Source organism: Antechinus flavipes, chromosome 6, assembly GCF_016432865.1.
Source record: "Antechinus flavipes isolate AdamAnt ecotype Samford, QLD, Australia chromosome 6, AdamAnt_v2, whole genome shotgun sequence".
NCBI classification, from domain to species: Eukaryota; Metazoa; Chordata; class Mammalia; order Dasyuromorphia; family Dasyuridae; genus Antechinus; species Antechinus flavipes.
Window position 1 is genome coordinate 210,090,540 of NC_067403.1, and position 25,883 is coordinate 210,116,422.

Sequence of the window (25,883 nt, forward strand, 5' to 3'; positions counted from 1 at the left end):
TAAAAAAGTTTGAGGTCCCCTGTCCTAGAACCTTGATGGGATGGGGAGACTTTTGAGCACAATAGAACATGACAGGCCTGTACCTTGCCAAGGTTATTTTGGCATCAGTGTGGAGAATAGATTGGAGAAGGGAGACCAGTTGGAAGAGGCTCTTGTAATAGTGCTTGTGAGTGGGAGACAGACAGTAAAGACATTGTAGAAATCCACTCATGATCATTGACTGCAAGTGGAAATGGAGAGAATTGGTGGAGAGCAAGAGGGTAAGGTGACTGTGTGGGAAGCAGAGTGAAGAAGTTCATGGAAACTGAGAAGGTTAATGAGCAGTCTTTGAGGCACCATCTGGGTGGGAATTAATGCCTCTGACTATGTGTGCGGGCATTGGGGTTAGAGATTGTGAGTTAGGCCAGACACTGAGCTACTTGAGAAAGGTGGAGGGATCAGCTTTATACTGCTTTTAAAGCAATTATTTGTCAGTTAAACTTAAGAAATGGTGATTACCTACATTGTGCAGGGCACCTGCTTGGTACTGGCAGTACAAAAGGGAAAAGCTTTTGCCATTAAATAGATTGCAATCTGGTGACATTCTGGTTTATATTATAATTAATTGTGTTCATATGGGGTTCTCCATTAGCATGTAAGCAACATACAGAAACACAATGTGCTCATTATTATATATTCCAAAACACTTAAGCCAGTACTATACACATAATAGGTACTCAACAGAGGGATTTCAGAGTTAGAGGACCCTTAGTGACTATTTAATCCTCCTCAAAACCAAAAAACAATCCTTACTACTAAAGTGCTCAGGCGAGAGAAAACACAGGGCAGCCAAAATAATGAAAATTTCAGAGCGTTTATTGCTAGCTAGTGACTGAACCCCACCAGGACAAGGGAGTTAGTGAATGAGTGGTCTCAGGGCCACATATTTATAGAAAGAAGAGAGAGACATCAAAATGTTTCTTGATACATTTGTCATAATAAAAGGAATTTCTATTCTAAACAGGAGGCAAAAAGTTATCACTCTAATGGTGTCATTCCCAGACAGCAATAAGCAGTATTTCTTTAAGCTTATCAGGTTGTCAAGGTCTCAGTTTTTTCAGGACAGCACATCTGGTTGTTAAAAATATCATCTGCATTAGGGAGTGAAGAACTAGTAATAAACTTCTAACTACAAAGATTCAAGATTATTTTTCTCACAATCCCATTTGGGGTGCTTTTCCTCTTCACTATTAACATAATCCACAAGGTGATCTCCCTTTTGCTTGAAGACCTTCTAAGGGGAGGAACTAGCTATCTAGTTGAGGAAGACCATTCAACTTTTGGATAGCTGTAATTGGTAGGAAATTTTTTTTTTTTATATCAAACTTAAATTTATCTCACCCATTCCTCATTGTGGCCTCTTGAACCAAGAAGAACAAGACTAATCAGATTTCAAATACTTGAGGACACACTATCTTGTCCCTACATCTTCCCCAGAGATACCATTCCCAGCTTTTTCATCCACTTCTTAGATGACATAGAGTGGAGGCCTTTCACCATTGTGGTTGCCCTAGACATTTTCCAGGTTATCAGTGTCTTTTCCTAAACTGTAGCCCTCAGTTCCTAATCAAAATGCTCCATATATATCCTGACTGGGGCAGAGTACAGGGGTCTCTTCCTTGCTTATTAAATAAGTTAATGAATGGATCAGAATTAAAGTCATCATGTGTACTTTTTTAAAGATAGAAATTGATTTGAGAAATAACTATTGATTTTTCTTGTTTATCATTTTTTCCTGTATCTTTGTAACTTGCATTGTGTTCTCCTTTCATTTGAAATGAATTAAATTATAAAATGTTAATTCTGAAAGGTCACTTAGGAATCATGTAACCCAAAAGCATAGCTGAAATTATTTATGTCTATATTAGAAGAGTTTAATAATATTAGTAAGATTTGCTTACTCATAGGTAGAAGAAGGGCAATAGATAATGGGAAGGAGGGTGTTTATTAGGTCTTCTATGTGTTGTTATTGTGACCTGCATGTTCACATTCTGTCATTGTCCTGCCTCTCTGGGTCTCTCTAGGATGCAGTTGTTGATTGCGTGCCAGATTCTTGTCATCTTTCTCACAGTTTTTTAACCTTATATCTCAGATAGTTATGACCAGAGTGCACTGCAGGCCGTCCAGTTGGAGGATGGCACCACTGCCTACATTCACCATACTGTACAAGTTCCCCAGTCTGATACCATCTTGGCTATTCAGTCAGATGGCACCGTGGCAGGCCTGCACACAGGGGATGCCACTATTGACCCTGATACCATAAGTGCTTTGGAACAATATGCCGCAAAGGTAAGGGATTAGTTTGAAATGGGAAGGCCATCAACTTCATCATGTTAGCCCGAATTAGTACCTTTGAGTAATCCTGCAACCTTAAAATGATATTTCTTTGAAAGAAAAAAAAATAAATAAGAGCGTGAAAAATAGCACAAATTTATAGCTACACTCAGGTGGTACTTTCTTCCTCTTGAGCATTTTATATATTTTAATACTTTATGATATATAGGTTTTTGTCCCATTTCTATGTAGCATAAGCTTTATAAGGAAAGGGGGTATTTTATGTTTGTCTTAAAATTTCACATACTTCCCAGAATAGGGCCCCTACATGTAGTAGGAATTTAGCAAATACTTGTTTAATTGAAATAATGTGAATAGGCTGGGTCTGTATCCCAAAGAGATGAAAAAAGAGGGAAAAGGACCCACATGTATAAACATTTTTGTAGCAGCTCTTTCTTCAGTGGCAAGGAATTAGAAATTGAATAGTCGCCTATCAGTTGGAGAATAGCTGAGTAAGTTATGGTATATGAATGTGATGGAATATTATTGTTCTATAAGAAATGATGAACAGGCTGATTTCAGAAAAGCTTGGAAAGATTTATATGAACTGATGCTGAGTGGAATGAGCAGAACCAGAGGTACACTGTACACAGTAACAGTAAGATTGTGTGAGATTTCAACTATGATAGACTAAGCTCTTTTCAGCAATATAGTGATCTAAGATGAATCCAGTAGATTTAGGATGGGAAAAATGCTATCCACATCCAGAAAGAGAACTTTGGAGACTGTGGATCAAAGCACATATTTTTTATCTTTTTTGTTTGTTTTTTTCTTGTGGTTTTTCCATTTTGTTCTGATTTTTCTTTCATAATATGATTAATTTGGAAATACATTTAAAAGAATTGCATGTATATAACAAGATTTCTTGTTGTCTTGCAGAGAGGGAAAGAACTGGAGGGAGGGAGAAAAAAATTTGGAACTCAAAATCTTAGAAAAATGGATGTTGAAAAGTATCTATAGATGTAATTGGAAAAATAAAATACTATTAAGTTAAAAAATAAAAAAGAAAGAAAGAATGTGAGGAGAACCCTGTTATGGATTATGAAGCGTAACAAAGAGCATATTTATATTTAGAGTATATTTACAGGACCTAGAAAATGTGCATCTTAGACATTCCATTGTTTTCTTAATTTAAAAATTAACTATTTTCTGTCCTTTATTTCCAGGTGTCTATTGATGGAAGCGACACTGTAACTGGTGCTGGGATAATAGGTGAAAATGAGCAGGAAAAGAAAATGCAGGTATGGAAATTTACAAAGATCTTGACTTGAGTTCATTTGACCCTTGCCATTGGGGTGCCCAACAGTATAAAAGTCATTTCTTTATTCCTTCAGGACTCTGAGGCAAATGTCCCTAGTGAAATAGCAGAGCCTAAAACTTTTGATTGTGCATTGATCATATATTTTTGGATTGTCCTAATACCTTATAGGAGCTATTCTATGGCTGGACCCAGGAATCCCATGAAGAAACTCTTAATTTCTTGGACCTTCCTAAGAGAGTTGCTGTTTTTAGAATGGGTTCTCTATTCATGGCTGCTGCAGTTGTCCTTTTTCTTAGCACTACTTATTGGAGATACAAACTAGGAGGAATGTCACACTTAACAAATTTACACATGATCCAAAGTTGGAAAGGACAGCTAAAACATAAGACTGGATCAGGATTTTAAAACATTTAGACAGGTTCTATAGAACACTGTGACAGGTCAAATTCAGAAAAATTTAGTAGATATAAATATAAAATCTTATGCTTGGATTTAAAAATATCAACTTCACAAATACTAGATGAGGGAAGCACAGCTGGAAAGCAATTTATTCTGGGAATTTTAGTAGGCTACAGACTCTGTGATCTAAGAGCTAAGAATATTAGTGCAATCTTAAGACTGCCACTAGAGAGGCTTGGGATACAGAACTATGGTAGGAGATATCTTCTCTCCCCAATCAGACCACATTTCAAATATTATTCTCAGTTCTGGATGCCACATTTTTAAAACAACATTGATGAGTCAGATATTCTCCAGAAGAAGGCAATCATTATGATGAAAGGCCTCAATGTCATGCAATATGGAGGTCAGTCAAAGGAGCTGGGAACATTTATTCAGAAAAGAAAAGAATTACAGGCTCATGTAATGAATTACCTGTCTTCTGGTGTCAAGGACCCTCTAAGGTAGGGGTCCTCAAACTTTTTAAATAGGGGGCCAGTTCACTGTCCCCTATTGGAGGGCTGGACTATAGTAAAAACCAAAACTTTGTTTTGTGGGCCTTTAAATAAAGAAACTTCATAGCCCTGGGTGAGGGGGATAACCGTCCTCAGCTGCTGCATCTGGCCTGCGGGCCATAGTTTGAGGACCCCTGCTCTAAGGTAAGAGGGTTGTTCAGATTTGTTCTCCTTTGACCCAAAGAGCAGAACCAGGAATAACCAGTAGCAGCTGCAGATAAGCAAATTTGTGCTTCACTGAAGACAAAAAGCTGACTAGCTGTTAGAACTGTTAAAAATGAATTGAACTTCCTCAAGAGGCAGCTAGTCCTTCTCCCTGCGGGGCTTCTAGCGAAGGCCATTTGATGTCTGCTGCAGCAAATGATGGACAGGAAATGGTTGTCCAGAGATGGGCTGGAGTAGATGGATTGGCTTTGGGAATACAGCTCTTCCAATTAAGATGTTGCAGATATACTGTATCACCCTAGAATCTTTGGTTTCAAGGCCTGGAATTTTTTTCATTCTTCTGACATGTGCAGAATATACAACTGTTTGTGTCTTTAGACTTGGTAAGAGAGAGCTGGTATTACAAAACTCTGTTTATATCAGCCCCTTGAGATGTAGCTATCCTAAAGTCATCCATTTAAATATATCCATATATTTAAAGAGTTGGTTATAGGTCTCAGGGGAGAAAACTCTAAAATTATTTTTTCACTTAAAATTTCTTTTAAAGTGGGGAGTCCATAATATAGTGAAGTGTAACTGAAATCTATGACATCAGCATCTTGGGAGCATAGAAGGAGTCTGCCACAGGAATTTTCCTTACCGAGATTGGCTCTTTTTGTCCATGTTTATCTGAAAGTTGGGTGTGCCTAATTTGATTCCTAAACCTTAGAATAGGGATATGATTCTGTGAATGAGGACCTTGACTTTCTTCAATAAAGGAGAAGTCAGTATTTAGGATTGGAGTTGGACTACATAGCCTCTAAGTCTTCTTCCAGCTTTATATTTAGAAAAGGAAGAAAGAAGACAGGAAGGAAAGAGACAAAAGAAAAGAAAGAATAAAAGGACAAGATGACATTTATTTAGATATTTACTGCTACCAGGTACCTTGATAAGTTCTGCCTGATATAAAAATGTATAAAGAACTGGTCTCAGTCCTCAAGATGCTTATTTTTTTTAAATAGAGAAAGACAGTACACATAAGGCAGTTGTGACTAAGGAAAGGAGTTTTATTCTGGGAGAGAATGAGAAGGGAAAGGAAGGGAATCTCACTGGGGCCATTTATCTGACTATACTTTGCCCATTACCCCCGGGACCTTGTGGAATCTTTGGCCCAAACACCATCCCAATCTCAGGCTGTAGGGGGAGCAAATCTGTTGCCTTCTCCTTTAGGTGGCGTTTTATCCAGCTGAGCTGGAGAATAAAGAGCTGGCTTGGAAGACCTGAGTTTAGCTTCTGTCCCTGACACATATTAGCTGCTGATCCAAGCAAAACTCTCACTTTCTCAGGGTGCAGGCAGCTTGAAGAGCATAAGCCAAAGGCCCCCCTCTGGACGTGGGGGGAGACGTGCCCTAAACTGAGGAAATCCTATGTTCAGACTCCCCCAATATTGGCACTAACCTCCTTTATCATGAGATTGGGACGGAATCTGAGGTCGTTTTTCATTTTTTTACTTTGAAAATTGTCACTTCAATCATTTTTCCAGATTGTGTTACATGGACATGGGACGAGAATCACAGCAAAATCACAGCAAAGCGGAGAAAAGACCTTTCGGTGCGACTACGACGGGTGTGGAAAACTCTACACAACAGCTCACCATCTCAAGGTGACCTTGCCCTGGGCTCTCGAAGCCTTGCTCTAAAACCCTTAGCATTAGTGTCACCTCCCAGGCCACCCCCTGGTAACAATGGGCAGCCAGGCTCCGAGCCCCCTGGTCCCAGGCCAGCTTCTGGCTCGCGGACGTTCCCCTCCTGGTGGTCTGAGATCAGCTGTCCTGGATCCTCCCTATTTGTGGTTAAAGGCAGGCCCTCCCTCCTTGGCAGGTTCCCCAGTCTTGTCTCGCACAGAAGTGCTGCTGCGCCGCCTGTTTTCTGCAGAGCCGGTGCCCACAGTAAGGCACAGACAGGCATTGGGGCCGTGCAGACGCTCCTGCGGACAGGCGGTCACTTCTGCTGTGGGAGGCTTAGGCCTCCTATGGAGCGGGCATGAGTGGGCCCCCCACGGCGGAGTCTGTCCGCCTCAATGACCTGCAGAGGGGGAGTGGGCTTGGCGGGGATCCCCGTAAAGAGAGGCAGAGCTAGTTCAGTGGCAGAGGAGGTAGAGGGCCCTGACCTGGAGGCAGGAGCCCCGCCCCAGACACTAGCCGTGGGACTCTGGCCAGGTCATTTGATGTCAGTTTACCCCAGTCTCCTCATTGCTAAAATAGGGACAATAATAACACTTCCCTCTTGGGGTTGTTGTGAGGATCAAATGAGATGGTGATTGTAGAACATTTAGCACAGGGCTGGGCACATAGTAGGCACTAGGTAAAAGCTAGTTATTAATTTGACTATTTAAGCTATGTTCTTACTCAGAAACCTTCATTTGCACCCTCTCACCCACCCAGGAAAGCTCAAACCCAATGTGGTACCTGTCTCACCCCAATCCTTGAATGCTCCAGCCAAACCAGACCCTCTGCCATCCCTGGATACACCATACCCTTTCCCACTTCCTAGATTTGATGCTGTTCTCTGTATCTAGCATGCCCTAGGCCCTCCCTTCTTCTCCCCAGGTTTTCCACTCTAGAAACATCACCTGTCCTTGAAAGCTGAGGTAGGCGGCCTTGAGATTCCACAGGCAGCAGTGATCTCTGCCTCCAGCACTACGGTTGCTCCTCTTGTGCATCTGCCACTTTCTACTTTGTATTATTTGTCCGTGAGCTCCAGGACTGCATCTTATCTGTATTTGCCCTTCCCCTGGGACCTGGGAGGCCTTCAGGGCTTAAATGAAAGAACCCATCTCTTCCCTCCAGGCTTGGTTCCATGCCTTTTTCATTGTTCTTTCACATTCGGTCATCCTTGTGTTTTATCTCCAGTAGCTTGTAAGGGCAGGGACTGAACTGAAGGCAAACTATATCCCCGCCCCCCATAGTGCTTTGAGTCTCAGTACACACAGTCAGTATTGGTTGCACAATGACAAACACAGGTGAAAACTCATGCTGGGAATCTTAAGACAGGCTTTGTTTTTCACGAGATGAACTATGAAGGGTATGTTGAGCTATTTAGGGGAAGGGGTTGAGCATGGTTTCTGATTTTACAAAACCCCAGATCTGAAGTGAGGGGAAGTGGGCCAGTTGTGAATGCTACTGTTTTCATGGTGGGAATATCCAAAGGGAGACAGACTGACAGCCCTATTTTAACAGGTCCATGAAAGGTCACACACAGGGGACCGGCCGTACCAGTGTGAGCATCTTGGCTGTGGGAAGGCCTTTGCCACAGGTGAAAACACAACATTCTCTGTCCTTCACCCACTTGTGTTGGCAGAGGCAGGCCGTGGGGCAGCAAGCTGTGGTGCTTTTGATTTCTCATACATAAAAGAGGGGTGAAGATCCTCCTCCTAAGTGGCTTGTTGACCCCTCTGCCCTGTCCCCTTTCTCTGTCCCCTGTTCTCTTTAGCCCCTTCCCTTGGTTCCATTTTCTGCTCTCCTTTGTTCCCCCAGGAATGAGGCTTTCCTTGCCTCCTTTTAGACAAGAAGAGAGAAAATGAAAAATTGAAAAAAAATTTTTTTACCCAAATCCTCTTCCTGTATGCATGCATTAACGTCTCTTTTTTCTCTCTGATATAAGCTCTTTGAATGGGAAAGGTCACCTTATACTGTCACAAGTAGAATCTAACCCATTAGGAATGCTACTTCTAAAATTTTACAGTTTTCTATGAGAAGGTTATCCCTGTGACCCTGTCTCATTCCAATATGCATTTCAGTTGTCTACTGTGCTATTCCCATTCTAATAAGAATTAAATGGCTTTCATCTGTTTTATTCAGTGATTGAATGCTGAGGGTTTGTGTTTAAATTTTCTTTTCTTTTAAGGTTACGGATTAAAAAGTCATTTTAGAACCCACACAGGAGAAAAGCCATATCGGTGTTCAGAAGATAATTGTACGAAGTCTTTTAAAACATCGGGTGACCTTCAGAAACACATTCGAACTCACACAGGTACTGGCATTGTGGATAAGCTCATGAGACATTAGCTCTCAGGGATGCTAATGTCCAGGCACTTGATCTTATGCATGGGCACACAGACTCAGGTCAGACAGCTCGGTAGTGCCAGGCCAGAATGACAACCCAAACCCCCTCAGATCCCAAGCCTGACACTCTTTAATCTATACCCTGCTGCAGAACACAGATGGCACTGAACTGGCACAGTTCCCTTGGGTTACCTCTGCTTTCCCTTCCTTTCCCTCTCCCATAGGTGCCTGGGCTCTCCCCCTTCTTGCTCTCCCTGCTCTTGGTTTATCCTCTATCAACTTTGTGGAGTTAGAAGTCAGATCGGGCAGTCACTCAGCACAAGCTATGATTTCATTTGTACTGAGCATGTAAGCGAGGGTATTTTAAACACCACGGGACATTTCTACCCACAGGCATTGAGATTTTTGTTCATCTAAAGAATTTTCTACAATAACCCAATAGAAAACTCACTGGCCATTTTTTCCCCCTGGCTATTAAAAATAGAATATTTATCCTCAACATAATCTAGGCTCTTCAGAGAGAACGTGTGAACCATGCTAACACCTAGTATAATTTGCTTTTATCTTCTGGTTTCATTTCGTACCAGTTCTTAATCTTTTGGGGAGTCATAGACCCTGTTGGCAATCTGGGGAAATCTGTCTCTTCCCAGAGTAATATTTTTAAATGCATAAAACAAAATAATATTACCAAGGGAACAAATTATATTGAAATAAAGTTATCAGAATATTTTTCTAAAAGCCAGGTTCTCTAGCTAGCCCTTTGATTTAAAACAAGAACTCTTAAATATTTCATAACCACCTGGACCACACTCAGTCTTTCCATCTTGATAGAATCTATTAGAATTTGTGCTCCACTGGTGAGACTTTCAACAACCCAATATCACCTCCACATCCAGGGAAAGGTTAGAAAATGGCATTTGTAGTCTTGACTTACAGTGTTTGTAATGAACTTGGGCAAAAAGACCACCAGGGTTAGGGTATGCACCCATTTCTGTTGTACAAGAGGAAGAAAGAAAAAAATTAAGTGAAGAGCTTGATAAGATCTGTATCTATGCATATGTGTGTATATGTATATATATGTATATGGCAACTTTGTCTCTTCAATGCAAGAATGAACACCAGGGAGAAATCTCTTGGAAAAATAATTCAAAATTTTAAAATGAAAAAGTCAAAAGATGTGTAGATTGCTGAGAAGCCCAAGGACAGAGAAGGAGTAAATACAGAGATCTGCAAAAAAGAATGGATTGTGCCTTAATAAATAGGAAATGATTAGTTGATTGGAGAGTAATTTCTAAATCAATTGTCTATATATAATTAGACCACTGAGTAGTTCAAACAAAAATCAAAATCAATTCAAATTGTTTGAAAACAGAAAGATGAGAAGATATGGTGTGTATTACATTGACTTCAACTTAATCTTTTCAAAGAACCTGTTGAAGCTATTAAAAAGATAAAGAAAAATACATTGATTATAATCACCATTTCCTAAAGAAGCTTAATTGATATAAAACAGTCTTCACAATATGAAGCACTCCAAAAGAACCCAGAAACCTCGTTAGCCAACAAAACTGATACTGATTTAGAATATAAATTCGTTTACAATATACCATGGAAGAGAATGGTAGAAAATTATGAATGACATTCCTTCATATAACAATGAATATGAATAGTGTTGTAGACAGGGAATGAGTCTGCAAAATCCTTGCTGAGAGACGTTATCAAGCTGGATCATCCCAAGAGCATCTATCCTCTAGTTGAAATAGGAAAAAATGGAACAGATTTTCCAGTCTACCTGGGATCTATTTTTGTCACTGATATAAATAAAACCACCACATTTTTAGACTTAACAATTTTAGTTTCCAGATGAAGACTTGAGTCAGGAAGAATATTTGAACCAGATTGAGTTCAAGAAAAGAATTCTGTTTAGTTTGGTGACATTTTTCTAATTTTGAAAATCAGAGCTTACGATACTTGAAAAAAGGGGAAGATATTAAACTTGAGCTTTAAAAAAATTTCAGATACTAGTCTACCAAAATAAAGAGCACAAGGGAGAAGTTATATATGCAGGACTTGTGGGAACATGGATCAGTAGTTGCAAATTTCTACTTCATGTGTTCTTTATTTTGATAGAATAGTGAGTAAATTTTCTATAATTTCTTGTGATGTTTAAAATGACATCTTTTCTGGAACTGCATCTGCATTTATTGGAAAATTAAAAGAGAAGTCTAGTTTCTTTTTCATTTTTGGAAGACAATTGATATATTCCTTTTGCCTATGCCTGGTACTGGGGAATACTTAGAGGCCTGCAGACTGATCAGTTTTTAGTGTAGTTAATGTCAAACTGATGAAGAAAGGATCATTTCCTTTTCTATATGATATTACCCACATCCAAGGCCAATCCCAATAGACTTTAATTAGAAAATGCCATCTGTATCCAGAAATAGAACTGTGGAGATTGAATGTAAATCAACATATGCTATGTTCATTTCTTTTTTCTGTTGTTCTTTTTTCTCTCTCATAGTTTTTCCTTTTTGTTCTGATTTTTCTCTCCCAACAGGATTCATAAAGCAATGTAGATTAAAAATAAAATTTTTTTTAATAACTTTTTATTCATAGAACCCATGCCAGGGTAATTTTTTACAACATTATCCCTTGCACTCACTTCTGTTCCGATTTTTCCCCTCCCTCCCTCCACCCCCTCCTCCAGATGGCAAGCAGTCCTTTACATGTTGAATAGGTTACAGTATATCCTAGATACAATATATGTGTGCAGAACCGAACAGTTTTCTTGTTGCACAGGGAGAATTGAATTCAGAAGGTATAAATAACCCGGGAAGAAAAACAAAAATGCAAGCAGTTTATATTCATTTCCCAGTGTTCTTTCTTTGGGTGTAGCTGCTTCTGTCCATCATTGATCAATCAGAACTGAATTGGATCTTCTCATTGCCAAAGAGAGACACTTCCATCAAAATTGATACTCATATAGTATTGTTGTTGAAGTGTATAATGATCTCCTGGTTCTGCTCATTTTACTTAGCATCAGTTCATGTAAGTCTCTCCAGTCCTCTCTGTATTCATCCCGCTGGTCATTCCTTACAGAACAGTAATATTCCATAACGTTCATATACCACAATTTACTCAACCATTCTCCAATTGATGGGCATCCATTCATTTTCCAGCTTCTAGCCATTACAAACAGGGCTACCAAAAAATAAAATTAAAAAAAAAAAATTACCACAAAAGGGAAAGACTCATTTTCCTAATTGGCCAAATTTTACACAATTATTCCTCCATAATTTTCAGTCTTATTAAAATGCACAGATTTGATAATTCTTCCTGAGACTTTCATGTAATTAGTTATGTGAGTTCTTATTTCTGTTCAGAAAGTTTCCTATATCCCTTTAAACATGGAAGAGGAAAATAAACTTTACATAAAAAGTTTTGCTCAAGAGAAATCCAAGTAGCAAAGCTGCAAATCATGAATTTTGATTGTGCTTTTTATTTATTAAAAATATCTTATTGATGCCTTTTTTTTTATATCAGTCATTTCCAGCTTTTATGTCTTCCTTCCCACCCAGTGAACTTTCCGTTGGAGAAAAGAAAAAAATAGCTTGAACAAAACCTACAGATGCAGCTGTACATCTGACAGCACCTTATCGATGGTACTTCCTAACCGTTTGATTTACCCTTCTCTATTTACAGGTGAACGCCCCTTTAAGTGTCCCCATGAAGGATGCGGCAGGTCTTTTACTACATCAAACATCAGAAAAGTTCACATTAGGACACACACGGGAGAAAGACCCTATTACTGTACAGAGCCAGGATGTGGGAGAGCATTTGCCAGTGCAACGAATTATAAGAATCACGTGAGGATACATACAGGTAATCAGTCTTTGTGGTTGGGATCTGCATGGCTTCTCATACTCCATTTATCAGCTTTTGTCTCCCAGGAAGCCACCTTGCCTACTCCATCCCCTCCCACAGTGCCCCTGGCTTTGTGTGTATGAGTCTTAGCCCCTAGCCAGAGGGCACAGGCAATGCATTAGGCTTCTTTTGTACCTGCCCCTTACAGATCTGGGTACACAATGTATGGGTATGGTTGGTTTTTTGTGGTCACAGAAGATCAGGTGAGGTCACTAAAAGACATCTATGGTTCCTTTTCCTGAAGTAGCCAACTCTGTTAAAAATTTGATTTTCCTTTCCTACATTTCAATGAACTGTTGTTTTTTTTGGGGGGGTGGGAGTGGGAAGGGGGTCCAAACCTGTGATAGATCTGCACAGGGCAGCAGTGTCAAACTCAGGTAGAAATGGGAGACTCTAAACCATGCATAAGAATCCTTGCAGGCTGTTTATTGACTCAGAAAACTACAAATTTGCACATATATTAACCTATAATCAAATTGCTTCCCTTTTCAAAGAAAATGGGAGTGAATATGGAACTTTAAAAAAAGTTGAAAATTTCTATTTACATGTAAATCAAAAAAATTTTTGAAAAAATTTTAGAAGAAAACTTCAAATAAACATCATGTTTACTGAACATGGAGAGTCATACACATATCTTGTATACATATATAATATATATACACACATATCACACACACATATGTTATATACATTATAATATATGCACACAGAATGTATATTATTTCTTTTGTTAAATATTTCCAGATTCCATTTTAATCTAGTTCAGGCTTAAGTTTTCCCAGGGCCCTGAGAAGACCCAATGACTTGGCCAGTGTCACACAACCAGTATGTGTTAGGTGTGGAATTTGGATCCAGGCTTTTTTAGACTCTTAAGACCAACTTCCTAACCATAAGCGGCTCTGCCTGCCAGGTGCAGTATTAACAGTAATGATGGCTATTTTTTTTTTTTTATGATAGTAGATAGTGTTCAGTATATATTTCAATATGTTTAACATATTGGATTACTTGCCATCTAGGGGAGGGGGTGGGGAGAAGGGAAAATTTGGAACACAAGGCTATGCAAAGATCAATGTTGAAAATTTATCTGTGCACATGTTTTGAAAATAAAAAACTTTACTAAAAAAATTTAAAAATATATCGTTCAGGTGTGAATAGCTTGTCTAGTTGCAGAAAACACTAAGTTAAGACTTCAGAAAGCTGAGATTGAAATGTTTTGCTAGGATTTTTTTTTAATTAAAAAAAAAGGTTAAATATTTATTTTTGGAGATATGGGCAAGGTGCCAAGGAAGGTAGAATCCTAGGAATCCTCGCTAGAAAGCCAGGGGCCTCGGCTGGAACCATTTGGAATAGGAGTGTGTGGGCTTTTCCCACCATTCTTCTAGTGTTATCCCTGGTGGGAAGTTTATTGCTGTCCCTATCCATCCTTTCCTGGGAAAACTGTTGTAGAGCTTTTAGTTTTTGCAGCTAATGTGTGACATGTTGGCTTTGTGTGTGTGTGGCTATTTTTTCCATAGGTGAGAAGCCATATGTTTGTACAGTCCCTGGGTGTGATAAACGATTCACAGAATATTCCAGTTTGTACAAACACCACGTGGTTCACACTCACTCCAAACCATACAACTGCAATCACTGTGGGAAGACATATAAGCAGATCTCCACCCTCGCGATGCACAAGCGAACAGCTCACAACGACACAGAGCCTATCGAGGAGGAGCAAGAAGCCTTTTTCGAGCCCCCTCCGGGTGAGTGGCTGTCTCCCTGGGGGGCAGGAGGGGCTTGTTTGGAGCCCTCTTGGAAGTCTTTCCCACAGTCTGGTTTGGGGCTAATTTGCCAGAACCAGCTGGAGAAAGCTGTGGTTCTCGTTCGGGAGAGGTCTGACCCAGCGCTCTCTTGGGAATGAGTTTCCTTTCTGACTGTACCTGGGACTAGCTGCACAGCTCTGCCATTTGGAAACTCGGAGATGGTACTTTCCATGGGAATAAACTGTTCATTCTTGAAGAAATACAAGGAGGGTCAGCTAGCTGGCTCAGGGGATTGAGCACAGGCCTGAGGTCAGGAGGACCTGAGTTCAAATCTGGTTTCAGACATATGTAATACTTCCTAGTTGTGTGATCCTGGGCAAGTCACTTAACCCCCCAGTTGCCTAGGAGTTGGGGGGGAGGGAGGAGGGAGAAATACAAGGAAACTCTTGACTAATAATACACATTTATAATGTTTAAAGCTTACAAAGCACTGTCTTCATACAGAAACCTGTATTGTTAGCCCCATTGTACAGATGAGAAAACTGAAATTCACAGAGCTCCAACTTCCCAGAGGGGCCCAAGAGTCAGAGCTAGACCAGGACTCATAGAGGTCTCCTTTCTCTTGAGTAGAGTGTTCTTACCAGTGAGCAAAGCACTCCCTTGGTTAACCTTCTGAAAAGGACAGTCCCTGGTCCTCTCTAATGGGGAATCGGCATGGATGGCACAGTGGTTTATGGGAGAGCTTGACTTTGGGGAAGGGGCAGGGCAGCATTGTAGAGCGGAGTGGGGTGCTCAGCACACCTGACCTAGCAGCTTGGCTCCCTCACTGCCTTCTTCTGTCACCTTGGGCACAATGAGGATCAGAATCCTCATTTATAAATGGAAGAAGAACACTTGCATTACACACTTCACAGGATTGTTGAAAGTATCTGGTGACCTTTGAGAGTTGTGCAAGTGGCAGCTGTGACTAGTGAAGTTTATAAAACACCTCTGGGCCAAGAGGAGAAGAGATGGAATTGGGGAGATGAGAGAAGTAGTGGATTAGTGGGATGACAACTATTCAGACTTTTCTTTTTTGAACACAGTGGGAAAATGTGGGAATCCTTACACCTTTCCTCTCCCCTTCCAATCTCACACCATATTTCTCAGTGATTTCCAGATTCTACCAGATGGTAGACTTAAATTTTTTTTAACCTTTTAAAAGGAAGTGAATAGAAAGGTGTATTTACCTTAATTATTGATGGAAGATGAAGTTAAGCACAGACTTCAGGCAACAGCTTATAACACTGTAGTTTACCTTCAATTTCCTTTTTAAATTGAAATAAAGATCTGCTTCTTATGAGAGATAGAGAATGGAGGACAGAATAGAGAGACAGATCTGATATGATTGCTAGGTTTGGCTCCTACTGATTGGTATAACTATAACAGGGACACTGGAGTGCCCTATGATTATTTAAGAAATAGATTAAGAACTTATTTGGCTTATTAAATGATTAACTTGAACTCAGATAGTATATCCTTACACAATGGTGGGTGGGCGTCCTTTCCTGAGAGCCGGAGGTCACCTGTGTTAATGAATACTTGTTAGTACCATTTATTGTATTTACCAACCATTTAGATTTTCTGGTAAGTATTGTAACACAATGAATCGTTATCTCTGGGCATTATTTTTTTTCACTCTTCTAAACCAGTAGACTAAGTAAGATGAGTATATAACTAAACTCATATTTACTTTTGGTTATTTTTGGAAGCTTTATTTACATATGTCTTCTTCACCTCCCCCAAAACACACACTCTTTAACAAGGAGGAGAAAACAGACCAAAGAATTTGGAATAACTTGTGGGATTTGATGATGTTAAATTTAGGGAAGAGGAGGAGATTATAAAGTATCACTCTTTATGGTTAGTAATTTCATAACACTAAGATCTTTGCCTTTTTTCCTTTTGACTTTAATTTGTATGTATTTTTTTTAACAGGTCAAGGTGAGGATGTGCTCAAAGGTCCTCAGATAACATATGTTACAGGTGTAGAAGGGGAAGATGTTGTATCTGCACAAGTAGCTACAGTAACTCAGAGTGGATTGAGCCAGCAAGTAACACTCATATCCCAGGATGGAACCCAACATGTAAGTATTCACCATAGAAAAGTCAACTGAAAATCCTGGAGCATGTCCTATCTGAGAATGTTGGGAGATGAAGCTAGATTTGTAGATCTGGGTCAGATCCCTGATTATCAGGTTAAGGAAATTTGAAATTTATCCCATGAACAGTAAGGAACCTTAACATTTTTGAACTGTTGAGTGACAAGATTAAAACAGAGTTTTGGAAACGTTAATATGGAAGTTATCTACAAAGTAGAGAGACTTTTAGCAAACAGTACAAGTAGAGAATAATCAGGAGCTGAGATGGTGTAATAGAACAGGAAGAAGAAACAAAGGGAGAGGTACCACAAACCACAAAGGGTAACAGCACTAGTCTACAGAGAAGTTGGAGAACAGGTTATGGAAAGAAGGAGAAGTCAAAGATGGCTCTAAGATTCTGAGTCCTGTGCAGGTGTACTTTTAGTTACATGCCTCTGAAGTTGATCATAAAGCAGGCCCTTTATATTGTTAATATAACATATTTTATATATTAATCCCATTAGACATTAATCCCAAACATTTAATGTTTATAAATATTTACAGTTATTTAAAGAATAAAAGTGTGTTACAACTTCTCTAAAATGAATATAAATGTATTTTAGTGATACAAATAGTACTTAAAAGTATAATACAGAATATAAATAGTAATAATAATAGTTCACATTTATTTAGCATTTTATGGTCTGCAAGTGCTTTACATAGGTTATCTCATCTGATCCTCTCAAGGAATATGAGACAGGATCACACAGCATGTCAGTGTCTGTGACCAGAGTTGAACTCATTCCTGACTCCAGATTCAGTGCTCTGTCCATTGTTCTACCTAGCTGTGAAAGCATTAACGAACCATAGTATCATGCAATTGATGTAAAGCTAGTCTTCTCATTACATTAAATAAACAATAATTGGGCTTGCTTTCTTAAAATTTAAAATGAATTTTTAAAAATGATTATTTGAATGACCCAAGTCTGTTTCAAAAAGCTATCCTTAGAAGTTTGAATGATGCTTCCTCTCCTCCCCCCCATCTCAGTAAATTCATTATAACCAGAAAAATTTAGAACCATCCCTGGGACACTAGAGTTCTGCTCTAAGTAGTAAGTGCTCAATAAATGTTACTACTAATAATGTTGGTATTTGTCCTACTAAGAAACTTTTTTTTTTTTTAAGAAAACGCTTATCCACAATTTATCCTCATTTTTCTTTATTACTCCCTCATTTTATTCAGAGCTACAAATGTATCAAATGTCTGACCCAATCAGGAATACCAGGAAATAATAAAAGTTGTTATATCATTCTCAATCACTAGCCCACTATCCCAGCTGACCTTAACAGTATAATCCTCTCAAGCTGTAGACCCAGCCAAAAGTTTGGACAATTCATCCTGTAAACTGTAGAAAAGATATTCTCAGACACCTAAATCCAGAAACCTTGCTCCTTTTACTTCAAATTGCTCTCTACCCTTTCCTTTAAGCTGAGTATGATAACTTTTTAGCACAAATACCTCTTTCCATGGAGAAAATTCATCTCCTGATACAATACCCAGAAGTGCATTTAGAACAGAGAACTCTCTCACATGAGTATTAACATTTTTATCCAAGCCCCATACGTTTGGCTTGAAAAGCCTCCAAAGCAGATTTCATAATAGGACTCACAACAAATTGCTGAAGCCAATTTGATCATGTGTACATTATAACCTGAAAGGTATGGTTGAAGACTGTACCTCTAGGCCCAGAGATTTCCATGGAAATAAAAGGAAAAATAAGAGAAAAGGGCTCACCCTTGTGTTTTTTGCCTATACTGGGCTAATACTGCTGTTCTTCCAAGTCTGATTCAATTTCTATGTCCTCCAGGAAACCTCTGAATATCTAAATTTCCTTCTCCAAAGCACCTATATTTTCTATAATCAATATACTCTTTCAGAGTGGAACATCATATTAGCATATATTTATAGCACTCCTGTTTTTGTATTACTGCTGCATCTTTGTTTATATATTTTTATGCCATATAAAACTATAAAAATTGTATTATAAATATCTATTAATAGCTTATATATTTAAGCTTATGTTTATTCATAAAGACTTAATGATCTGTTTTATATCTTTGTATGACCAAAAGAGTGGTAGGAAGGTGCCTAAGGAACTTTGGGATTCCTAGTTTATAATGCATCTAACCCTGGAGTGTTTCCTCATCTATTTTACATTGTTCACTAATTGGTGATTGCATTGGAATTTCCAAGTTGGAAAAGAATTTGGAATTAGTTCATTTAATCCGTCTCCTACCCAAATTATTAATTCTCTCCAGTGTCACTGACAAGTAGTCAAAGAAACAGTTTCAACATTTTTGGTGACAAAAATCACCACTCATCTTGGTGCACAGCCAGCGGCGGAAGTGTAGAAAAAGATGAGGTATCATTTGGTTTGTAGAGCACATCTTCCTTCCTCTCCCCCTGACTTCCTTTCTCCCTTGATGTATGTGAGAGAGCAGGGAAGCAGGATGAAGAAGAAGCAGATTGGGGCAGTTCTCAAAAGAAAGGTCTCTGAGTCTGGCTCTGTTTTGTGACCTTCCAGCAGGTCACTTTCCATCTTGGATGCCAGGATCTCTTAAGTCACTCCATCTCCAAGTAGTACTTGAGCTAGTGTTTACTTACAGTTGGTTGGGGGGCTTCATCAGCTTATCACGATTCTGTTCTATTCATGGTCATGCTGTTGCTGTCCCTGGTGATAGCTCGTGTTTCCCTTACTGTGTGTGCTCGCAGCAGGGATCATTGAGAGTCTTTCATGAGCCTGAAATATTTATGACAGCTTTTGGGACCAGACATGGTGGTTAAGAAACTTCCCTTAGATCTAGTGTCTAAGCAAAGTATTTGAACTCACTGCTTGTAGGCTGTTGTTCAGGGTGGGTTTCTTGATGACTAAAAGCATTTCTTAGCCTCCAGAGAAAAATTAAATTCATTTATTGTCAATTTATTCATTAAATGAAGAGTTGGGCTCAAAAGACCAGATGCACTTGGAACATTGCTGATTTGGGGTTTTGTTTTTGTTTTTGCTTTTTTTTTAATATTCCATTTCAGGTCAACATATCTCAGGCAGACATGCAAGCCATTGGCAATACCATCACAATGGTGACGCAAGATGGCACCCCAATCACAGTTCCCGCTCATGATGCAGTTATCTCTTCAGCAGGAACACACTCTGTAGCCATGGTGACTGCAGAGGGTACGGAAGGACAGCAGGTAAATGCCCTTGTATGCATACATGTGACATTAAAAAAAATGTCCAGAGTCAGCTTAGAAGAAAGTCTGGCATTGTGGAAAATGCCACATTGGAAATCAGTGACGCAGTTCTAATCCCAGGCCTGCCCCTTCCTTGCTGGGTGATGACTTTAGGCCTCCTCTGAGTCTCAGTTTCCTCCTCTGTAAAATGAACAGTAGTGCTGGGCCTTCCAAGGCCCTGTGTGGCCCTGCCCTCCTGTGGTTCCCAAGGCCCCAGGGCTGTGCAGCACTGCTCCCCAAGCAATCATTCAAGCAGATTCAGCTTGCAGCTCTCCCAACTCACCCAGGGAGTAACTCAGCCCCGTTAATGATGAGGTCGATCCAGAGGGAACAAGGATAGCCCCCTGGCTAGCTTCAGGCCCCACTCGCCCTCTCTCTCATCTTTCCCTGGTCCCGGGATGCTTTTCCCACAGGCACCCTGTGAGAGGCAGAGAAACAGAAATTCCAGCAGGCCTTGTGACACTAACTGATAGCCCTCACTACTCGCTATCTAGAATCTTCCAGAAGCTGGGTGCAGAGTTTTGGGAACCTTTGGCCATTTACTCCAGGCTTCTCACCTTATGGATAAGAGAACTGAGATTCAGAGATTGGCATGATTTACTCACGGTCACAGGTAGTTAGTGGCAGAGCCTGGACTTCAGCCATGTCTTCTAGCTCCCCATCCAGTGTGTTTTCTTGGTTAGTGACGTCACTGGGAATGTCATCCCGGGTTTGCTGGCTGCCTTCCTCCCCCGCCACTGCTACATGCCAACTTCCATATTCAGAAATTCAGGCGTCCTGGATTGACCCCCTCATTATATGGCCTAAAATAGTCTCAGCAACTCTTAGCAGAATCCTAAGCACAGATGCAAGTATCCACTGGGAAAATGTCCAAATCTCCCTAGAGGTGTCTGATCTTATCTGGGCTGAGAGCTTCCTGGAGCACCTGTCCCCCGGGGGCTGAGCTCTGCTGTGGATGGCAGGGGTAGGAGGTCACCCCCTTTTACAGAGACTGAGGCGGCCTGGTTTGACACGTGCTCTTCGTATATGTTTCCCATGTCTCTAGCAGCTCCAGGGGGCTGGAATTCTACTTCGGGAATAGAACCTGTGAATAGCCCATAAGGGCTAGTTAGTGGGATGAGGCCCAGGTAGCAACAGCGGCAGCCGTGCCCTGCGCCGCCTCTGCCCTGGCGTGCAGGAACTCGTGGGTCGGTGCCCTCTGTCCCGCTCTGCAGGAAAGGCAGCCTGGTGGTTCTTAGACAAGTACATTCCTTGACATTTGCCCCGGGGGGGAGCAAAGGGAACGTAAGGTCTCTAAATCTGAGCCTCACCTTGGACATCACACTGTGCTGTGTTGCACCAGTAAAGATTATACTGTATGTACACTAATAGTGTAATGTACACTAAAAATGTGATATTAAGTAATTATGGGTCTGAATAGGAGAAAAGCTGTTGCCCAGCACTTAGCTAGACTCAGGAATAAAGAGATGTTGGGGAATATTGATATTTAGTGCGGGGTGGGCCAATCTAGATGCCCCCTGACTGGCCAAGAAGGCCCCAAAGTCAGGTGGGGGGAGTGAACTCTAGTCTGTCAGGCCGGCCTGAGCCGGAGTGTCTGCCTTCTGTGCGGCAGGTGGCGATTGTGGCCCAGGACTTGGCAGCCTTCCACACGGCCTCCTCAGAAATGGCGCACCAGCCACATGGGCACCATTTGGTGGCCACAGAAGCCCGGCCGCTGACGTTGGTGGCCACGTCCAACGGAACACAGATCGCCGTGCAGGTAAGCTCCTCAGCTGCCCACTCCCCATTTGTGCCCAAGGGCCTGTTTCTGGGCCTCCCAGCAAGCAGGCAACATTAACATCTTGGGCCCGAAGGACTTGAACTTCCTCCTCTGTCAGAATGAGGGGAAGGAGTAAATAATCACGGGGACCTTTCAGCCGTCATCCTGGAAGTGTCAAGTGACTCCCAGGAGTAACCCGCAGCAGGTGTGACCCAATCACCATCCACCAGATTTGGCTTAAATTAAAGGAAGGAAGTAGTAGACCTGAGAGAGAAGCAGGCAGATATGACTGAGACTGCACACATATGCACGTTAAGAACTTAACATTCATCAGTAAGAGTGTATCTGACCATTTAAAAATGATGTGAATGAATAACTGATGAGGGAGATGAGCAGGCTGACCTGTGATGGGTACACTGTGTCATCTCATTACAGAAACAAAAGCCCAAATCTGAAAACCAGGTTCTTTGGGTCATGAAATGGTGTTTCTCCCACCTTTATCCAGAGAGTAATCACTCTTCATGTCTGTTTTTCCTTTTTATCTGTTCAATGGCAGAATCCTCTGGGCATTTGCCTCCTGAACTAGGATTTTCTTTTTGGGGCAGAATGTACATGAATCAACTTTTCATTTCAAAAGTTGAATCAGCCCCTTGATGACAGAAATCAGGGCTGTGGAGGTGTATTCTTGCAAAAGATGGGGAATCTGGGAATTTTTAAATAGTCAGATCTAAAATAACTTGTAGGTTTGGTACCCTTACCTTTTCTCCTTCCCATAAACCTTTGCTTTGCCATTCACCATTGCTAAACACTTTTACAGATACACATCCCAATGTGTGTCTTCAGCTAGTCATCACCACTCTCAAAACAAAAGCTTAACAATACTGCCATTTTGATATAAGATATTTTGTAATGGCCTATTTATGGGCCACTTTACATTTCCAGCCAATTCAGCAGATGTTTTGTTGAAGCCTAGGATTTCTGCAGGAGTCCCTATGGTAGATGCTGAAATTGGGATTAGGGCAAAGGTCATCCTACTCAGAAGCGATAAATACCTTAGTGGGGAGGTAAGGCAGATGGACAGTAGAGCTGTCCTACAAGGCAGAATGTGGCAGTGGCCACCCAAGAGAGGCACCGGCCTCTTGTCTTATAATTGGGAATGCTGCAGCACTCTTTAACTTGCTAGAAATCATCATTTTAAAATTAAATACAAAGTATATACAAAGTATTGCAAGAGGAAGAGCAACCTAGATTCCAGGAAGCCAAGTTTTCCAGGGGAAAGTGGGAACGGTTTGGCTCCTGTCCTATGATATTTGTATTCTTAGATGAAACTGTTTATCTTTCTCACATATTCATGCTGCAGCTTGGAGAACAGCAGTCTTTGGAAGAAGCCATCAGAATAGCCTCCAGAATCCAGCAAGGAGAGACGCCAGGCTTGGATGATTAACCTAGATCTTGGGACCATCCGGCGGAGAATATTTTCTTTTCACACAACAGAGACCCTTGCAGCCAGAGTCCTAGAACACTTGGAAGTTTCCCATTCCTTGATCCTCTGCACACATTTTTATGCACAAGTGGACAACGTCTCACGCTTGACCCTTGAAATAGATCGGTTGGGCTTGGTGACCACCAAGGTCCCTTCCAACTCTCAAATCGGCAACTTTTGATTTCCAACCTGACCCCATGTGTATGCAGAAATATGAAATTAGGACTAGATGGTAGATTTTCCTGTTGTTACTCTTTTATCGACTCTCAGACTACTGAAGTCTACCTGCATGGCCAGTGCAGCTGTAGAATTCTGCCCCAGGATGAATTTTAACTTTTAAGTACATGATCAAGGCTATTCAGACACCTTCAGATGTCTGAAAGGTCCTTACAATCATAATTCCAGAAGCCATTTCAAATGACAAAAGGATGCAAAGCCTTTAAGAATGTTCCTCAATTAGTAGGGACTTGGCAATTTTGGTTCTACATTTCTCCACTTTGATTTCTGTCCCAGGTAGCTGGGTGACTGTTGTCTTCCCCGTCTTTGTTAAATACAGCCTATTCAGCCAATTCCATTAGCTTTACATTAGATTATGTAAAAACTGAAATGCTTTGGTTGTTCAGAATTAAAAGGTTAAATTCGATACTTTGGTTTCCTTAAAGGTTTTACCTTATGAGTTTGTTTTTGGTTTTGTTTTGTTTTTAATAATTCCAATTATGATCAAGTAAAATGTGACCACAATGTCCAGGGAAGAAGGCAGGGCCATGATCCGAAGTGAATTAACTCTGGGATGAGTTCAGTGTAGCCTATTTATTTTTGTTTAACATGTGTTATATCCTTGTTCCAAAGTTTATTTATCCTGTAGCTCATTTTTTAATGAATCTAGTAGTTCAATAAATGATAATTTACTTTTATTAAATTGGGTGAATAAATTGCTGAGGAAAAACAGCTCAGAAACATAATGGAGACAACCACCAGGACTCTTTGGAAGCCTCTTGCAACAGAATGAAGCTCAGCCTCGGGAAGATTTTTTTTTTTACAGATCAATGGTTCAGATTCTGCTTCAGTAGAATTTCAGGCCAAAAAGGCATTTCCTCCTTCCTCACTCCTTTATTCCAGCATTATACTGTTCTTTGTACAGTTAAAAAACCCAATGGTGGGAATGTTTCATTTCAATTTGTACAGTTTAAAAGAAAACTTTATTGTTTTTTTTTATTATTATTATTATTGAATATAAATGCTGTCTCTTATCTGTTTTTCTTTGAAGTCTCTACCAAAAAGAAACATTTAAGATAAAATAGCATTTTAGGCTTGGGTAGCTGAATTCCCACCAAAACCAGGACCCCCATTCCTTAAGTGCATCACTCTAAAGGGAACGTTAGGATTCACAAACCCCTTTCCCAGACACTGGGGCTCAAGAGTAGATTCTCCAGGCAGGAAAGAAGGGTGCTAAGTCAGAGGAGACCTCTAACCACCGATCTTCCTTTTCAAAGAATCTTTTGTTGCTGTACCAGCTCAGGCCCATCGACCTGCCTTCCCAATGGGTTACCCCAAAGAGCAAGTCTTGCCCTTGGATTGTGGGCAGGGGGAGGGAAGCCACAAATTGGGGAAGTAGCAGTTTAAAGCAGAAATGAAAGGCGGGGGCTTGCAAGCCTTGTCTTGAGTAGTAAGTCCCTTGTAATGTATTCAGGCACTTAATAGCCTTTTTTTCTTTCCCCTTGCCATTGGACTTGTAACTTATCCCCAGGGAAAGAAAAATATGACTTGCCAGTACTGGTCTGACATTCCTGGCAGCTGTTAAAGCAATAACTTCCCAATTCCTTCTCAGGAGGAAGGTGGAATTTAGCTGAACTGGACCCGAGGGGACCTGATACCATGGATTCTGTTCAAGCATAAAACTAGACTCAAAACTTAGCCACTAGCTTTGGTTAAAGACACCCTTTCAGAGTAAGAAAATCATCTCTACTCAACCCTTACCTTTTTATGCCTCCATTATCTCCATCTCCTTTTGTCTTTCTCTTTTACCTTTTCAGTTCTTCCCCTACAAATTACTACCCCCCCAAATCCCATAGGGAACAGCTAAGAGTTGTCCTTGAGTCCCTGTTTTTCGCCATGCGGAGTGTCAAATCTGCCCTGCTCAACCCAGAAAAACATCAGAGCTGGGATTTAAACCCAGGACCTCACTCAGGCTCCAAATCCAGCATTTTTTCCTAGTTTTTCTCAAATCCACTTTCATTAGCCTTAAAATGAAGGGATAATGCTCCTGGAAAGCCCATCCAACCTTAGTACTGCATGACTCATCAACATCAGCTGTGGGACTAAAAATATTACTATAGGGAAGGTGTTGTGCATGATATAATTTAAGTAGTGGATCAGAGGCTCTGCCACTTTGTGGCTCAGTTTCCCCATCTGTAAAATGAACTGGATAACCTTGGGAGGTTCTATCTCTAAAGCTCAGGTGAATTATGGTACCTTTGTCTTAAGACTTATTGTTCTACCCCTATAAGGGAAACTAGGTTTCTTGAAAGCAGCAGCTGATTTTTTCCCCTTAGCAATCCCTTGGGATTAGTCACTCCAATTTCCCATAGATGTCAGCCCTCTCTCATCATGGCGGGGCTCCTCAGAGGCTAGTCTCCTTGGGCCACTTGTATATTTGTATGGGTTTGAGCTATGTTCTCCATTGTCCTTTCTTGGAAGCATGATTTATGCTGGATCAATTGGATTAGGGAGCAATAGGGAAAGGAATGGTATCCCAGAATGTCATGGAGATAA

At 40.6% G+C, this 25,883-nt stretch overlaps 1 protein-coding gene across 3 annotated transcripts in view; it reads left to right on the plus strand.

Annotated features, from left to right (window-relative positions):
• The window catches only part of ZNF143 (zinc finger protein 143), a 41,673-nt gene extending 17,312 nt beyond the window's left edge, over window positions 1-24,361 (plus strand). For all 3 annotated transcript variants that reach the window (XM_051967673.1, XM_051967674.1, XM_051967675.1), the window contains 11 exons: window positions 2,132-2,328; window positions 3,540-3,614; window positions 6,275-6,394; window positions 7,970-8,045; window positions 8,637-8,762; window positions 12,497-12,676; window positions 14,233-14,460; window positions 16,438-16,586; window positions 19,669-19,830; window positions 21,482-21,628; window positions 22,989-24,361. In XM_051967673.1, the coding sequence (XP_051823633.1) occupies window positions 2,132-2,328; window positions 3,540-3,614; window positions 6,275-6,394; window positions 7,970-8,045; window positions 8,637-8,762; window positions 12,497-12,676; window positions 14,233-14,460; window positions 16,438-16,586; window positions 19,669-19,830; window positions 21,482-21,628; window positions 22,989-23,072 (1,544 nt within the window). In that variant the 3' untranslated portion in view covers window positions 23,073-24,361. The remainder of the gene's footprint in view (window positions 1-2,131; window positions 2,329-3,539; window positions 3,615-6,274; window positions 6,395-7,969; window positions 8,046-8,636; window positions 8,763-12,496; window positions 12,677-14,232; window positions 14,461-16,437; window positions 16,587-19,668; window positions 19,831-21,481; window positions 21,629-22,988) is intronic.
• Window positions 24,362-25,883: the final 1,522 nt, after the last annotated feature.